Source organism: Canis lupus, chromosome 26 (genome assembly GCF_011100685.1).
Source record: "Canis lupus familiaris isolate Mischka breed German Shepherd chromosome 26, alternate assembly UU_Cfam_GSD_1.0, whole genome shotgun sequence".
Taxonomy (NCBI): domain Eukaryota; kingdom Metazoa; phylum Chordata; class Mammalia; order Carnivora; family Canidae; genus Canis; species Canis lupus.
The window spans coordinates 11817007-11834875 of record NC_049247.1 but is presented as its reverse complement, the minus strand read 5'-3'; the positions used below and the strand labels follow the sequence as shown (position 1 = coordinate 11834875).

The 17869-nt window shown below is 49.4% G+C and overlaps 1 protein-coding gene across 8 annotated transcripts in view; it reads left to right on the top strand.

Annotated features, from left to right (window-relative positions):
- TBX5 (T-box transcription factor 5) overlaps positions 1–17869 on the top strand; it is an 86894-nt gene that overhangs the window by 46209 nt on the left and 22816 nt on the right. For all 8 annotated transcript variants that reach the window (XM_038575197.1, XM_038575196.1, XM_038575198.1 and 5 more), the window contains 4 exons: positions 1061–1180; positions 1993–2140; positions 5300–5452; positions 13225–13316. In XM_038575197.1, the coding sequence (XP_038431125.1) occupies positions 1061–1180; positions 1993–2140; positions 5300–5452; positions 13225–13316 (513 nt within the window). The remainder of the gene's footprint in view (positions 1–1060; positions 1181–1992; positions 2141–5299; positions 5453–13224; positions 13317–17869) is intronic.

The window sequence follows — 17869 nt, the reverse complement described above, 5'->3', positions numbered from 1 at the left end:
GAGCTGAGGGGATTTAACTATAAAAGGCCTGGGAAGCCTACCTCGCGCCTGCCTGCAGGCACACGCGCTGCGGCAGATAAACACCACAGGGCTTGGGCTCCGAGGCCTCCCTTCACTCACCCCTTCCCACCATCCCCCGGTGAGCCTGGGTCCCGCACGCAGCTCGTCCTTCCACCCCGGCCAGCCTCCCACTCGCTGGCTTTCCGGGGCGCACCCCACCCCGCCTCGGAAAGAGGGCTGGGAATTTGGAGCGCACCCCGTAAGCCCAGAGGGAGAGGTACAGGGCCCGCAGGTCTGCAGCACCCATCTGCCCATGACTATCCTGGTTCCAAAACCAAACCCGGATGGGTTTTGGGTTTCTTTGCTGAGGGCCAAAGTGTTTAGACTCTCCAAGGAAGAGTGCCAGGCACGTTGGAGAAGTTGGGGGGGGGGTACGGCATTTAGGAATAAATTTTGGCTCAAGGCTCGCAGCAGAGGTTACCAGCTGTGTTTTTTTCTGGGGACCCCAGCCAGGACAAGAGGTATATGGGCACCCACAGATGTGCAGTCCCCGGGGCGCACCCAGCCCGCCGTCATCATGAGGCGGCAGCAATGCGTGCACTGAGCGAGTGGCTAGAGCACCTGCCTGGGCGCTGGAGGCCAGCTTCTCACCGAGTTGGGCTCCTTCTGCCCCTAAATAAAAAAGTAGGTCTCTGGCTCTGAAAAGAGCATTTACAAAGAGCAGAAATGGAGGTTCCGTTAGGGCCTTCTTCACCACTGTTTCTTTATGGAAGCTGCGACCTCCAGGTTTCTGTTTTCCTCCAGGTTACAAATAGTCACCAGCCTCCAGCTCACCTCTGGGCCTCTCCCCTCCCCAAAACTTCAAGGGAAACCTGGAATGGATCCTGGCAAAAGCGGAGCGGGGGCCACTTTTCTCTTGTACACTCCTCACTCGTGGAGGAGTTGCGTGTTCCATTAAGATGCGTGGATGCGCTCTTTATGACATTGGCATTAATTTTTTTCTCTCTTCCTCACCCCCTCACCCGTCCCTTTCTTGGTCTCCCTCCCCTTCTCTACCCAGACGGATGTTTCCCAGTTACAAAGTGAAGGTGACGGGCCTCAATCCCAAAACGAAATACATTCTCCTCATGGACATCGTCCCAGCCGATGACCACAGATACAAGTTCGCAGATAATAAATGGTAGGTAGGCACCAGTGTGGGCCGGTGGGGAGGGCAAGGGGGGAAGTGGAAGGCCAGACTCTCCTCCCCCCAGACAGAACCAAGAAACATTCTTTGAACTCCCCACCCTGCGGAGTGTTTTGCTGCTATCCTGGACCACCCCAGAGGAGGCAAGAGCAGCTGTTAGTTCCCATTTTATAGACAAGAAAACTGAGGCTCAGAGGATGTGAAGGGCCTGTAGCTGTTCCTGCACCCACGGGTTGTGGATATTTTAAAAAGGGTATTGTTTCCAAGCGCTGGAGGTATTTCTGGGGGCATAAAACCATTTACAGTTATTTTTTATGAGTTACCTGCTTTGAACGTGCCTTTTTATGAAATTGCAAAGTCAGGCCGTGGTATTTGAGTTAAACAGGCAAGCGAGGAGAGGTCCATTCCTTGGGTGGACTGCTCCTGTGGCTGCCAAGCGTGCAGAGAGGCTCGAAGAAGAAAGCACATTTGAAAGCCCTTAAGGACTTTTCTTAGACTTTTTGGTCCAGGCTTTCAGAACCCAAGAATTATTCCATGGGCAGCAAGAGGCTTCGAGGCCCTGCGGCTCCCCTGGTGCAGGGGGAGGGGTGGGGTGGAAGAAGAAAAAGCCGCTTAGTGGGGGACTTGTCTGGACACTGGCCGCAGGCCTTCTGAGCACCTGGGTTTGCAGATGCCCAGGCAAGGCCCCAGGATTCGGCCATTTCCAGATCATTCTTCTATTCAGCAGCCCTTGTCTGGCCCGGCACAGGACCCTGCCAGCACGACAGGGCGCTAAGTCTGGGCGGGTTTTGTCCCCCCTTGGTCAGGTCTGTGACGGGCAAAGCAGAGCCCGCTATGCCGGGCCGTCTCTATGTGCATCCGGACTCGCCGGCCACCGGGGCGCACTGGATGAGGCAGCTGGTTTCCTTCCAGAAACTCAAGCTCACCAACAACCATCTGGACCCTTTTGGGCATGTAAGTACCTGATACAGCCCACAAGGCCTCCTCCGGTACTCTCCATCTCTGACTGTCCTGAGTCCGTGGGTCTGGGTTGCTCTTGCCCTCTCTCTTCCCCCTTTGTCTGTTTCCCTGAGTTTCTCTCTCTTCTTGGCTCCTCTCACTCACGCTTGCTTCTCCTTTCCTTGCCTCATTCCACTGGCCTGGGTCTTTTCCTCTCTTGGCCTCCCTAATCCGCCGCTGTCCTGTGCAGTCTTCTCTGTGGTCCACCGTCCCATGCTCTGGGGCTGCCTTTCCTTCTGGGGGCAGCTGGAGAACCGGGGCCTGGGGAGACTGAAGCCTGGACCTCTGTCCCATCTGTGATTAGGTGTGGGGGGTTGTGTGTTTCAGATCTTCAGAAAATGTGGTCCTTCTAGCCCAGAGGCTGCCCAGAGGCTAGACCTCCATGGGAACCCTAGATAGCCTTCCCTGCTCACTTCCAAACCCTGCCTTGTTATTGAGATGTTCCAGCTGAGAGGGAGCCCCTAGGCCACCTGTTCCCTCTTTTACAGATGGGGAAGCCAACCTGCCAGAGGCCAACCCGGGCACCCCTTTTGAGCTGATCCTCTTGGGTTTATCTTTTTCCCCCCAACTTCCAGCTTCTCCCCCACCCTCACCATGCCCGGAACAGGCAAACCTGGACCAGAGTCCTAACCCTGGAGTCTGCATCGGCCCCCAGAGCAGCCTGGTGAACCACCGGAGTCTGCATGCAGGACACTGAGTGTGCTGCCCCTCGCCTTCCAAGCTCTTAGCAGGTTCTCCAGCTTTAAACAGTGTTTTCCTCAACAACAACAACAACAAAAAACAACAAATGAACAAAACACTGATTTGGAGGGAACTGTCTCCATATCTTTTCTCCGGCAATAACTAATCACCAGAAAAGAACACAGTCTCGAATTCAGTGTGTTCAGAATCCCTAGCTTGATGATTCCACCGGAAAGTGGGCTCTTTCGTCTTGGGGACCCTGGGCCCTCACAGCAGCCTAGAAAGGAGGACGCACAAATATGCAGCCTTTATAAATGGGAGTGCAGGGGAGGGGCGGGTCCTGCCCAAGGTCATGCAGCTTGAACCCGCAGGGTCTGCGCCGGGAGGGGACAGGGATGCGGGCAGTGGTGCGAGCTCGAACCGCTGGCCGAAGGGGAGGAGAGAAGGAAGGCCCAATTCCCTTCCCGCGCGCGGTGGCGGGGACGGAGCAGAGGGTGCAGTGGGGGCATTTCAGGGCAAAACGCCCGGCCCCCTCCCTCCGCGTTTGCCCGCAGCGCCGGCCGGGCCCTGCGTGGGCATCGGCTGGCCGGGGTGGCGCGCGGCCTGCGGGACCGGCTGAGCGCCGGGGACGCCGCGGACCGACGGGTTTCCCGCGGGGCTGGCCACTCCGGGAGGCGGGGGGACTCCGTGCAACCTCGCTTTCCCTGGGCGGTCCAGGCGGTGCCTTCCGGGGTCGCGCTGGGGCGGGAGCTCGGCCCCCGCAACCAGGCTCCGGCACCCTCGCGCGTGTCCAGGCTCCCGGGCCCCGCGGAAGAGAGAGGGGGTCCTGGGGGCGGCCCCGGGCCCCGCTCCTGGAGCCCAGAGCCGCCCTAATGAAATTAGGAGCCATTAGATCGCCCTCGCGCTGCTGTCTCCACACTGTCCCCGGCCGTCAAAGCAATTTGGCTAAGCCGGGACGATGGCCGCGCCGGCCGGGGGCTGCGGCGGCCCACGGGGCCCCGCTGCGTCTCTCTGTCGCCACGCCGCCCCCGCCGGCGTCGCTATCGGCCGGGGAGGAGGCCGGGCCAGCGGCGGCCGCAGATTAGGGCCGCGCGCGGCCGGGGTCGGGAGCCGCGGGGCCCGGGGTCGCCCCGCCCGCCGCCCCTCCCCCTCCCCTCCCCTCCCCTCCCCCCTCCGCGCGGGCCTCGGGCCTCGGGCCTCGGGCTGGGCCCGGGGACCCTGCCCCGGGGCGGCGACGCAAGTCATCAGAGACCCCGGGACGCCTGGCCGCGCGCTCCAGGTGGCGGGTCCCAGGGAAGGGCAGGCCAGGGTGCGCCGTTGCGCGCGGCGATCGGCCCGTTCAGGGCAGGTATCGGGCGTCCTCATGGACGCTCGCGTTCGCAGCTCCCCAAACCGTCAAAAGCCAGGCATCCTCCAAACGGCAAAGCTGGCTTTTTTCTTTTCTTTTCTTTTTTTCTTTTTTAAAGCGGAGATGCTCGTCTCCTAGGACTAGTCCTGCTCCAGCAGTCTGGAGCCTCCTTCTGTAGTGGCCTACTAGTGGCGTTATAGGTGCGGCTACAGGAGGGGGACCCCATTTGTCCCCGGGAGCACCCCAAACATGGAGACAGCAGAAAGGAAGGAGAAAGAATGCATTCCCCCACCCCCCCCCCGCAAAAAAGAAAAAAAAAAACAGTTTGTCTGGGGCCAAGGCTGGAGATAATTCTGATGGTGGATCCAGAAATGTTGATAACGTTGTAGAAAGGGAACCTGGTGAGAAGTAGGTGGTGGGTGGGGGTCTCGCCATCCCTGGAGGCCCACTCCCTAGCCCATTACCTTCTTTATTTCAGGGACTCCACTTTGCACATTCTCCACACAAATGGCCGAGCCTGGGATTTTTTTATTCTGGTTCTGCAAACACTAGTCTTTTACTTTTCAGTCTCTTAAAGGGTTTCGTTTTGTTTTGTTTTGTTTTGTTTTGTTTTTTTGGGGGGAGGGGGATGTTTGTTTATTTATTTGATTGTTCTCCCCTTTCATTCCAAAACTGAAGCTTACACTTCTCCCCAGGCACCAGTTCTTTGCTGCATATTTGCATACCTTCCTTTGGGGGGGGGGTGGAGGTGGGTGGGGAGTACACTATACAGGAGTTAATTTATTAAGCAAACTTTATTAAGAATTCTGATTTACTGCCGTGTGTGCTTTGGGTAGATTCCTGGAATATTAGCCTGGCTTTTTTGGTTGGAAATTGCCATTTTTGAAATGTTTCTTTTTAATGAAATCACTGGCCCCTTTTCAAAACAGGAGAGAAAAAAAATCAGACACCCCCACCCCCACCCCCACCCCCACCCAAGAGTCTGTAGCAGGAGGTGAATTTTAGCGGTGGAGAGAGGAGAAATTTATCTGGAAACAAAGGGGTTTTGATTTTTCTTACAATCTCATTTTCTTTATTATTTTTAGATTATTCTAAATTCCATGCACAAATACCAGCCCAGATTACACATTGTGAAGGCGGATGAAAATAATGGATTTGGCTCAAAAAATACTGCGTTCTGCACCCACGTCTTTCCTGAGACAGCCTTTATCGCGGTGACTTCCTACCAGAACCACAAGGTAAGCCCCAGGCCCCGGGAACCAGCGTGCTGCGGCTGCCTGTTCGTGTGTTCGTTAGCAGGAGGGTGCAGGGGTCTTCTACTGAAACTTTTAATCTTTAAGGGCTTCTTCTTTCCCTCACAGCAGGTACCAGCTTCTACCCCAGGGGGCCAGGGCAGGGGCAAAGCCAGGGCCTGATGATTGCAGCTGTTTGTACTGTATTCACGGGTTTTGCAGGTCTCTCTGTCTCTCTCCTTGTCTCTCTGTCTCTGTCTCTCTCTCTCTGTCTCACACACACCAGTTAGAAACAAACTTGTCAAATTGTAGGTGACCACACATTCAAATATAACAAGAACACATCAACTCTCTCCACTCCTAAAGTGATCGCCAAGAAGAAAGGTCATTTTAATGCAGGGCTCCATGCTCTTAGGTGGGGACCTGGTGCCACCCTTCATGGAGCCCCTTTTTCGGGTGAGGGTGTCTCCTCCAGTCTGCCTTTTGGATGCATTTCAACGTGAACTGGGGCAGGTGGCAAAGTTGCCAGAAGCCTGGGGCTTGGATCTGCAAGATGCTTCTCTGATTGTCTCTGTGGTTGCCCATCCCGGACAACAGTGAAGCAGGGTGGGCATTGTTGAAAGACAAGAACAAAAACTGAACAACCTGTGCCACCTTGCCCAGGGGCTCCTGGGAATTAGACAATACCACAGCAAAACCACAGCTTTCGGAGGGGAGGGATGCTTTATTTTCCAGAAGGAGGTTGCAGTGTGGTGTAGACACAGGAGGGTATAGATTGAGTCTGTCAACATCAGACCCAACACTGTTCAAAATCCAGACCCCGATCTGGGCATTTCCAAGCTGGATGATGATCCTAGAACAGGGCACCCCGTAACTTTTATTTTTTCCTAGGAGAAAGGGCTCCTCTTCTCTTGACTTATCATGGTTCACTTCTGTTCTTTAGACACTCGAGTGCCCCTGTATTTGTTTTATCGGTGGAAGGGCAGGATTGAATGATTCCTAAAACAATATTTTACTTATCTATTCATAAGAGATTCAGAGAGAGAGGCAGAGACATCAGGCAGAGGGAGAAGTAGGCTCCCTGCAGGGAGCCCAATGCAGGACTCGATCCCAGGACCCCGGGATCATGACCTGGGCCAAAGGCAGATGCTCAACCACTGAGCCACCTAGGAGTCCCAAGATTGAGTGATTCTTAAGCCTACATGAAAAGATCTAGAGTCTGGAAAAACAAGATGCAGGGCAGGGGGCACTGTGGGGATGCAGGCTGCTAGCATTAAGGAGTGATACGGGTTGTTGAAGGCGAAAGTAGGGGGTTCCATATGGAGTCAATGAGGGCCGGTCACTGGGGCAGCATAAGGAGATGGGCATGGGGATGGTGACTCCCTTCCTCCTCCATAGCTTCCTATCCCCACCTGCAATATAAGGGTAGGCTGGCTGAAATTTACAGGGGCTGTGAAGCCAGGTGGGAGAGGCCAGGGCAGAGTGAGGGGTGTGTTTAGCACCCTAAAGCCTCCAGCCTATACTCTGGGTGTCAGATAACAGCCCCCCCCCCCTCCAGTGAAGCCAGGTCAGTTACGAGATGGTAATCTCCAAATTCAGATTGTCAGCCATCTGGCCAAGCGGTGATGGAGGGTCGCTGCTAGGCCACAAGTCCTGTCTGGGGACCCAGGTCTGGAGAGAGCTTCCCTCCAGAAGAAAACTTGCTCTCCCCAAAATACAATTACTTTTTAAAGGGGAAGGAAGAATTTTCTGAGTTCCACTCCTGACTTGTCAAACCAACGAGAACAAAAACATGAAGGTCAAATACTCTGAAAATCGCAGAACTATTTCAGGCTAATTTGAGCCTGGCTGCTAGCAACCTGTTTCCTCTATGGCTATTATAAATCTATGTTTAACTTTGTGGTGACGGTCACAGGGGAAAAAAATTGGAAAAAATAGCAACAAGGACACTCAATCTCACCCCTCCCTCCCTCCTCTCTCCCTCTCGTGTATGTATACACACACACACACACACACACACACACACTCCTCTATATATCTATATACACACATACACACTTAGACCTGACAGAGGGTCCAAAGATATACCAGATTTTCTTTTCTTTCTCTCTTTTCCACTAAGCAAGCCCAGGTTCACACAGAAAGGACAGGAAGTGGTAGACTCCTGATGTGAATGCTTGGGTCCTTAGGAGGAAATCCCTAAGGTCTGTGTAGTTATGATCTTAGGGTCCATCAGGCATGGCTAGATCGGGGTGGGGGGCATGTGTGCACCTCTCTCTCTTTCTCTCTTTGCTTTTGGAGGCATAACTGTCCTGCAATAAACTGCAATATTTGCAGTATACAATTTGATGAGTTTGACATATATACAGCTATGAAGCTGTCATTGCCACCGCTTGTGAGTATATCCTAAATTTATAATTTTATTTTTATTTATTTATTTATTTATTTATTTATTTATTCATTCATTCATTCATTCATTCATGAGAGACACAGAGGCAGAGACATAGGCAGAGGGAGAAGCAGGCTCCCTGGGAGAAGCCCAATGCAGGGCTAGATCCCAAGACCCTGGGATCATGATCCCAGCCAAAGGCAGATGTTCAACCACTGAACCACCCAGATGACTCTCCAATTTTCTTTAAAAGATGTCCTCCTCAATGAATATATTTTAATGATCCATGCACTTGAAGGAGCGTATGCTCAATGGGGTGTGCATGTGTGAGATTTGAGCACAGCCTAGGGGATTGTGTGTCTGAATGCTCATAGATCTAACAATGTATGTCTTCAAGTATGCATCTGGATAGATGTGTGTCTGATGACCACACAAAGGGTTCACAGATGGGAATTTGGGTTTAGTTTTTAGTGGATTGGCCATAAAGTGTTTTTTAGCCAGCCTGACCTCCAGAGGAGGGATTTCATAGGAGACAGCTTTCAGCCACTGTCACCCCATGTGATAAGTTTTGCCCACGTTTTAGTTGTAAAGTATCAAAGGCACCTATATTCTTGGTCAGGAGGTAGTGTAGAGCAGTACATTTCTTCCAGTCCAGTCTGAGGCCCCTGCAGGCATTCCCTGTATGGATATATAACGTGTGATTTCAATACTCAGGCCAAGTTGAGTGTGGTTTTTGGACTCTGTCTTCTTACATTATAGTCCCACCTGGGTGAGGTGTCGAGACTCTTGACTTCATGGCAGGAGCCACCTGTGCTTTCACTTGCCATTGCCTGAGGGTTCAGGTGGGACTCTGGAGGCAGGCTGCCTGGGTTCAGATTCGTTTGACTTGGGCAAGTTACCTGACTCGTTTTTCCTCATCTGTAAAATGGGGGTCATACAGGAATTGTTTGTGGTCCTCATCGTGAGGACCAAACGAGATAATCCTTGGAAAATGCGTAGTGCAGAGGGTGGGAAAAAGCACAGAGTATCAGCAATGATACCATTGACTGACTACTCAACTGATCGGTTTGTAACAACTCCATCCAAAACACAGGCCCTGGGAAGCTCTTTGCCTTCCCTATTTGAGAAATCAGAAGAACTGAGATTCTAGATAAGTTCTTAACCATGTTTGAAAAACAACTACAAATGTTAGTTTTTGTGGTTGAGTTAGTTCATTTCCCTGAACGTGCCATCAATTCAAGGACTGTTTGCCCTGAATTATTATGCTTTGGATAAATGAGCAAGGACAGAAAAGCAATCCATGTGATTAAATCACCAGGACAGTGTAGGACAATATGAGGCAGTTGTTTTCTGGCCCCATCCTCCAGAATGAACTTTCTTTGCTTGGATGCAGGTATACCAGGGGGAGGCAGGTGGGTGGCAGGGTTCACTTGCTAGGCTGGGGTCACACACCCGCACGCCCCTGGGCGCCTAATGACACTACGTATTTCCTCAGCCCAGCTGTGATCCCAAGCTGGATTTGGGATTTATTTCCCCAGATGGTTGACAGCTTGAAAAAGATATTTAAAAACTCGACTCTTCCGCAGCAGCGACGTTTGCTCTGTGAAACACGTTTTTGTAAGGCTTTCACTGAGGTTGTCAGCAGCGCCCAGAGCAATCCCTAGAAATATTTAGGTGTTAAAAAAAGGTCACGTGGGCATTTCATTTCTCTGCTCTTGCAACAATGGCTGTGTATGCGAGCATGTCTATCCCCTGATATTAACTTACTTTGCCATTAAAAGGCATTTCTTCTCCTGCTTAAATCATTGTGTAAGGAGTCTGTATTTATGAGGTATGAGCTTTCTGGTTGGGACCAGGAAATGAACCCCTAATAGAGAGACATAATTAAGATTTTTGGCCCTCATGAGGGTTTTTTTTTTTTTCAAAAGCAAGAATTCACAACAATTATTCTCATTAATTTTTACAACCTCTGTCTCACTGGTTGGAGCTGGCATTTATATTTGTTTTAGTCCCCCCTCCCCCCTCCCCCGGATATCCGGTTTTATGCTGATTTTGGAGCGAGTGCATTTTCGTGAAGAGTGAAAGTGAGCTTCAGTGGAGCCTGTTAGTAGAACTCAGACATCCAACGTATCGGCCTGTGTGCCCGAGTGAGCTCACCAACATGCAGCATGTTAGGAAGGGAATTTCAGACACAAGGTTCTGGAGAGTAAGGCAGACATTTTCACCCGCAGCTGAGCTTGTTCTATGAATATTTCTCCAGTGTAATAATTCTTACATCCTCTAGACATCTATACTCCATGAAAAAGACATATGTAAGAGCAACGTACCTAAGTTGCCTATGCAGCAAACTGTGCTTGTCCTATGCAATCATATTTTTGGAAGCGCAAAAATGAGGGAATAGTGGACCTCTTTGCGGTGCAAGGGATGGTTTTGAGCGAAAGATTTTTTGCTAATAAAATACTCAAACCCACCCCCTGCCTTTTTTTTCCCCTCTCGTGATAATTGTCTGCCTTAAGCTCTTGGTGGAATGGTGACATCATGGACTAGGCATTAATGCAGCCCCCATACCGCACCCATGTTGCCTACAATACTCCTAGGGACTGGCTTCAGTGACTCTTGGGGCGGGGCACAGGGAGTGCAGCAAGGATTCCTCCACCCTTTTTTGAATGATCTGATTTTTACTTAACCTTTTGAGGATCCCTCCCCACCTCCCTTTAAAAAATCCCATGCTATATGGTCACTTGGGTTGCATTTTATTATGATGAAGCTCAAGTGGGAAAGAATGCTCCACTAGGTGATGGGCTATTGGACACAAAACAGAAGTGGATTCGGAGTGCGTATTTTATTTAATTTTTTAAAGATTTTTTTCGTTTATTTATTTGACAGAAAGAGAGAGTGTGTGCACAAGTAGGCAGAGTGGCAAGTAGAGGGAGATGAAGAGGGAGAAGCAGGATCTCCGTTGAGCAGGGAGCCCAATGACCTGAGCCAAAGGCAGATGCTTAACCAGCTAAGCCACCCAGGCGCCTTGGGAGTGCACATTTTAAAGACTGATTCCCTAAGAGATTTTTTACAGACTTTTCTACTCATTCTGAAGGGTCAATCAAAATCAGAAAGTTGTAGGAATGGGTAGAGTTTTAAAAAAAGGAAGGAGGGAATGTGTATACACATAAATACCCCATCTATTTAAAAAGTTTTAAAATAGGTCTTTTTTTTTTTTTATAGCTGTTCTAGGTTCACAGCAAAGTTAAGCGGCAAGTATAGAGAGTTCCCATTGACCCCCCCTACCCCCTCCGCCTGCCTCAAAAGCTCCCCCACCATCAACATCCTCCACCGGAGTGGGACATTTATTACGATCGATGAACCTACACGGACACGTCGTTATCACCCAGAATCTACATTAGGGATCTGGACAAATGTATGAGGGTTTGGACAAATATATGAGGACTTCTATCTACCATTAAGTTATCATACAGAGTAGTTTTATTTTAAGTGCTCTGTGCTCTGCCCATTCATCCCTCCCTCCCCACACCACCTCTGGCAACCACTGATCCTTTTTTATGGTCTCTATAGTTTTGCCTTTTCCAAAATGTCATGCAGTTGGAATTCTATAACATATTTTTTAAATGTTAATTTTATGTATATTTTTTACTGCAAGTGCACACACACATATACACGTATATAATATAGCAATTTCACGTTCGTTATAGAGTTTTGGAGTTAGAAGGAAACCTTACGAGGCCATCTCTTCTGGAAAACAGAACACACCAGAATGCCTGCCTCCAAAGGGATGGATTATGGGTGCATTTACTAGTTACTACTCCTGGTTTCTCAAAGAAACGTACTCAGTTTCTCAAAGTCTGTAACTCTACTACGGTGGATAGCTGAGGTGGTTGTGTGGGTACTTGCATATGATGGGATCACAGAGAGAAAATTGTTCTTGTTTTGATTATCTTTCTATTCATTTATCAGGGAGAGGGTTCAGTACCAGTTTGTGTTAAATCCATCTTTAAAAGTGTCTCCTTTCCTCTTGCAACAAAGTGAGGGCAGGCCTCAGGTTTAGAACTTTCTGCGGGTGCCAGTAGGGGGAATTTGATACAATGGTTTTTCTTTTATTGAATAGTTCATGATTTTTTTTAAAGATTTTTTTATTTATTCATGAAAGACACACAGAGAGAGGCAGAGACACAGGCAGAGGGAGAAGCAGGCTCCTCGCAGGGAGCCCAATGTGGTAGCTCATGATTCTAGTTTGAGGTAGAGAGAAGTGATATTATATATTTTTTGTAAACAAAAAGTGGTTAGGTTTAAATCAAAATACTGAGGCAGACCAGTGTACAGGGGCTATGTAGACATATAGATATGATACAATAACAATGGTGAAGGTGAAACCTGTGTGACTGAGCCTCACGAATGCTGCCTTGGTGGCTCTAAAGTGTCTGATATATAAAAATTCAATTCACACTCAGCTTTTAGGAAATACTTTTAGCAGACTCCATGTGGTTGTACTCTTTCACCTGGACCTGTACGCTCACACTTACAGAATACGTGTTGATGGTTTCCATGAAAGTTATGACCACAGGACCCAAGAACCTGTCCTATTGCTAAGTTTTGTACATTGCAACAAAAAATTTCCAAGAAGAGGGAAGTCTCTTCTATCTAGAAAATTGAAGGGCCTTGGGGCTGACGCACAGGTTATCATGTGTGCTACAATTCTCTGGGTGTTTATTTAGTCAAACACCATCTTCCACCTGTGTTAGCTAACTCTGTGATGCTGAAATGAATGAGGCATGGGGCATAGCAGAATTTTTTTATTTTTTAAAAATATTTTGTTTATTTATTCATGAGAGACACACAGAGAGAGGCAGAGACATAGACAGAGGGAGAAGCAGGCTCCATGCAGGGAGCCTGATGTGGGACTCGATCCCAGGACCCCAGGATCATGACCTGAGCCAAAGGCAGATGCTCAACGACTGAGCCACCTAGGCATCCCCATAGCAGAATTTTGAAAGCAATCAAATTTCTCCAAATGGCGGTTACCATGCTGCAGGATGAGTGGCACCATGTCAACATGCCCAACTTTCTGAGGGGGCGGGGGGGCACTGAGTGTAGGGGCCTAGAATGTGTTTGACATACAACATGCTAGGATTAAAAAACAAACAAGCCCAGCTGGAGTGATGCAGAGTATGACTCCAATTAACGGGCAAACCGAAACCAGGTTTTTTTCCCTTTTAAAAGTGGTCTGATCTAGGGCAGTTTTCAAAGCCTCCTCTCAAATGAAGTGGTGGGTCCCACTGCCGTGACTGGCTTAATTTGCTGCTTTTGGTTGCCAGAGGCTGCGTTTCCAGCCATCAAGTGAACACGGAGTCTCTCTTTCTCTCTTTCCTTCCTTCAGATCACCCAATTAAAGATTGAGAATAATCCCTTCGCCAAAGGATTCCGGGGCAGTGATGACATGGAGCTCCACAGAATGTCACGAATGCAAAGGTAAGAAGGTGGAGTGCTGGGCTCCCTTCTCTCCATGTACCCCCCACCTTCCACCTCACTTCCCCACCCCCCAGTAACCCAGAAGAGCCAGCAGCAGCCCAGTACCTCTGTCCTCTGGCCTACCTGCTCACAGAGGCCCAGACATGTTAGGCATCGAGAAAAAGGAGAGATAGCCACCTTTGGTCCCACCATCTGACAATCTCTACATGCTCACATATGGTTTACTCTTTGGGACAGCCCGGGGGTGGGGGGGATTGGGTCCTCCCAGGACCGGGAGGGAGGAGACGGCATGAGGGACCTTGGGAACTTGGCGTCCTCCATCTGCCCGGAGCAACAAAAGCTACAACTTTCTCTCCCCTTTCTTTGCCTTCTCTCTCCTTCTCATGAAATCAATCCTTTCTCTCTTTCTTCCCATAAGTCACAGCCGATGAATGATTTTCTTTTTGGCAACAGCTCTTGGTAAATGAAAGGGAAGTTAATGACTCGATTTCCTGGGGGTGAAATGCAGACAAATTTGACACCACGTGGTGGTCCGAGGCACTGGGGGATTGGAAGCTGGTGATAAAAATTGCTCGGTATTTTTACATATCCTGTGGTCGCAGTCGCTGATATGATGAATAGAAGGGGCTGTAGAAAATGTACATAGTGGGAATTTGGTCTGATTTGAAAGGATTGTACGAGCATTGCCAATTTTGTCAAACATTCTCTCTACCTCTTGATATGCTTCCAAAATAACTTACCATATGGCAAGAGAATTAGAAATACATCTTGATTCCTTTGACCAAGAAAGGGTCCCCCCCACCCCCGCTTCAGTGGGTTTAGTGTTTCAAAATAAAGTGAGGTCACGTAGGAAGCTTTTCCTTATCCTTTCTGGAAGACATAAGAAGAGTGAGTCAGGCCGATGGACAGACATACCATACCCGTTCAAAGAAAGATCAGGGATCTAAGGGAGGAACAGAGAAAGGCCACAGTGTCGTGGTTTTCACACTGGTTTGGAAATTCATGCCACGGAAATTGTTTTTATTTTATTTTATTTTATTTTATTTTATTTTATTTTATTTTATTTATTTTATTTTTTAAGATTTTATTTATTTATTCATGAAAGACACACACACACACACACACGCACAGAGGCAGAGACATAGGCAGAGGGAGAAGCAGGCTCCCCATGGGAGTCCGATGTGGGACTTGATCCCAGGACCCCGAGATCACGACCTGAGCCAAAGGCAGATGCTCAACCACTGAGCCACCCAGGTGCCCCTGGAGAGTGTTTTTAGAAAGAGGGTTTCCCAGTCTAACTTTGCATGCGTTAGGAAAGAAATATACCGTTACCGTCAGGTGTGCACCCTCTACCCCACTCATATGCATTTCTGCATTTATAATCAGTTTACTTCATGACCACAGATGAGCAAGATGCTTTTTGTGGCTAAAAGAACCAAGTTCTTAAATTATTTTTGTTAAAAAATAACAATTGGCTTTACGTGGCAGCATTTTTTAAATCGGAGCTGGATTGAGTCCACCATCAAGTGGAAAAGTTGACAACAGGTATCCTATAAAGCTTGTGTGTGGGGTGGGAGGTTGTCAACCTGTTTGTGGCCCTGGGTTCAGAATGCCAAGCTTGAATTGCCATGGTGATCGGGCTCTTGGGCTGCTCTGACTGCTGGTCATCACTGAGGGATTTTAGCCTCTGACAGAGTCTCACTTCCATCCTCCTGCTGGTGAGGGGTGGGCCACCCCATTGCAGCTTGCAAACCAAGGGTTTCCCCATCCCTTACGTCATCCCTCCTTCCCACAAGGTCAAGAGCAGATGGGATACAGGATTTAAGGTGTTGTAAATCGCCTCCTCTTGTGTAACTGGTCACCAGGTCCTGTTGTTTCTGCCTTCCTAAAATATGTCTGAATTCACCTCCTTTCTCCTACCAGGCTGTCTATTCCAGCTGCCACCATTGCTACCGGCCATGGCCTTCTAAATTATTTAGACCTTTCCAGGACATTCTCTAGGCAGCTGCCAAAGACATCTTTGTAAAACACAAATCAGATGAGGTTACTCACAGTGTAAGACGCACCCTCAGTATAAGGTCCAGACTCCCCCGGTGGGCCATGCCCTTCCCATCTGATCCAGCTACTCCCCCTGGCTTTGGAAGTGGATGGGATAAATGATAGACGTGGAGGAGAGACAGGTGGGGGAGTGCAGGTGTCTGAGATCTTAAATATCAGTGACCCCGGGGACTCTCCCTTGAAGTTATAAACATAGCCGGTTAGATATTTAGAAGGATGACTTTACTTTGGTCTGAACTGACTGTCCAGATCATCTCCCCTGTTCATGCAGATTGGTTGGGGTTGTCTAGGTGTCCTCTTTGAGTAGGCACTTGCAGTAAAAGGCAGGAGAGGGTGGCAGGGGGCCAGTAGGCTCTCAGTAATTGACCTATTGTGTCAAAACTCACAACCTAAGAACCACATGTCTTTGTGGCCACATTAGGAGTTGTGCTGGGGACTCAGAAGGCAGAACTAACCACTGGCCAGCCTGGGAGGGTGGACAGGGTCATCTGCCCAGTTTTGTGTACACGGCCCCTGAGGAGGAGACAGAGTGAGGCCTGTACAGTGGCTCCAACAGGAGGCTTGGGGACTCAGACAAACCCGGGCTCAATCCTTGCTCTGCATGTATCAGCGTGTCACCTCACGGAACCTCAGTCTTTTCATCTGTAAAATGGGCATAAATTATAGCCTCCACTTTCCAGGGTTCTTGTAAGAATTACATGAGAAAATATCTATGAGGTGCCTGGTTCCTAGTCCATGCTTGATGCAACATATCAGATTTGGGGGAAGACTCCCCATTACTCCCAGTCTTGCCCTTGTTCAGCATTTATTCTGGGCTGTGGTCCCAGCTCCCAGTGACAAGTGGGGAAGATGGCTGTCCGGAGTCGGCCGTGATAACAGCCAGGCCGGAACGGCAGGCTCCCTGTTCATCTTGTAATCCTGTTTCCTGTCCCCCACACACCCGGTGACAGCTGGCCCGCGGGGGGGCGGGGGGAGGGAAGCCGGAGGAATGACATTTCCTTTAATTGCAACAGTTGGAAGAAGGGGAGAGGGCTGGACACTGACTCGAGGTTAGCCCATATAAATAACGTCTGGATGAGCTGGGCAAATGTCTGGGCACTCACCCTTCTATCTCTCCGTGCCTTGCTCTCTGTGTTCGGAAAATGCTGACAGTGTCTTAGTTATTTTCCAACATTCATTTATGGTCTCCAGTTACAGAAGCAAGAACCGCTTATTATAAAAATGAGCGAGCTGTGGAAAAAGCATAAAGAAGATACAAGTATTTTTAAAATCCTGTCTCTAGCTGACTGATTTAGAATATGTGCCAAGGTTATTCTGAAAGGTTAATCTGCGGTTTAAAAAAAAAAAACATGTTGCCCTAAACAACCAGTATTTCCCAAATGGCAGGACCTCTACTCTGGTGACAGATGGGATGATTTTAGAAGGTGTACAGACATGGGCACATCAGGCTGATTTTATAGATATTATTGCTTGGAATGAGGCTAAGTTCTAAAGAAGGAAGGAGGGAGGGGGTAGGGGAAGAGGGGAGAACGAGAACTAAGGCTGATTATTTAAGGGAAAATATTAATTTTTAAGAAGTTTTTATTTATTCATGAGAGACACACACAGAGAGGCAGAGACACAGGCAGAGGGAGAAGCAGGCTCCCTGTGAGCCCGATGCGGGACTTGATCCCTGGACTGGGATCACACCCTGAGCCGAAGGCAGACGCTCAACCGTTGAGCCATCCAGGTGTCCTGGGAAAATATTAAATAAGAGTAGAAGTGGTGTAAAGGTTTGGTGAGCTTGTCAAGGCGATCTACAGATGACAGAGATTTGGGAAATAACTCTGGGTGCTCATCCTAACAAGAAAGGTGTGGGAGCTTTCCTCTTCTTTGAAATAACCTATGTCTTGGTTTTCCATAGAGCATCGCTTTCTTTGAATTTATTTCAGCCTTTTTAAGATGTGTCCAGGAAAGTTGTGACCTTCCAAAGAGCCAAGGGTGCTGGGGCCCAAGGCCAGGGTCGTTGGGGGCGGGGAGTGGGGATGATGGGGGAGGTCAGATGGGGGAGGGAGGGCAGGAGAAGGTGGGAGGTGGACCTTGTGGGAAGAGTGGGATTTGCATGTGCTGGGGAAGAAAGGTTTTCTGGGTTGGATCAGGGTAGACATGGGCAGGGATTGACAAGTCTTGGGGTATGGAGTAGGGGTCTGAAGCTCTCTGAAAGCCCACTGGGGTGGCACAGGGACGTGGTGGTACCCGGGGGACAGCTGCTCCGAGAAGCATGGCATTCTAGAGACAGAAGGGAACTACAGGAGGCAGCGTCTCTTCCAGTTTTGTGGGAGGAGAAACTGAGGACTGTAGATTCATTTATTTCTCCAGTGTTTGACCTGTCAATTCGTTATTCACGTAACATGTATTAAGTGCTTGTGCTATGGCAGGTCTTGAGGATGCAGAGGTGAATCAGCACCCCGAGGAGCAGGGTCCACTGGTGGAAAGCTCCGGGGCTGGGCTCCCCA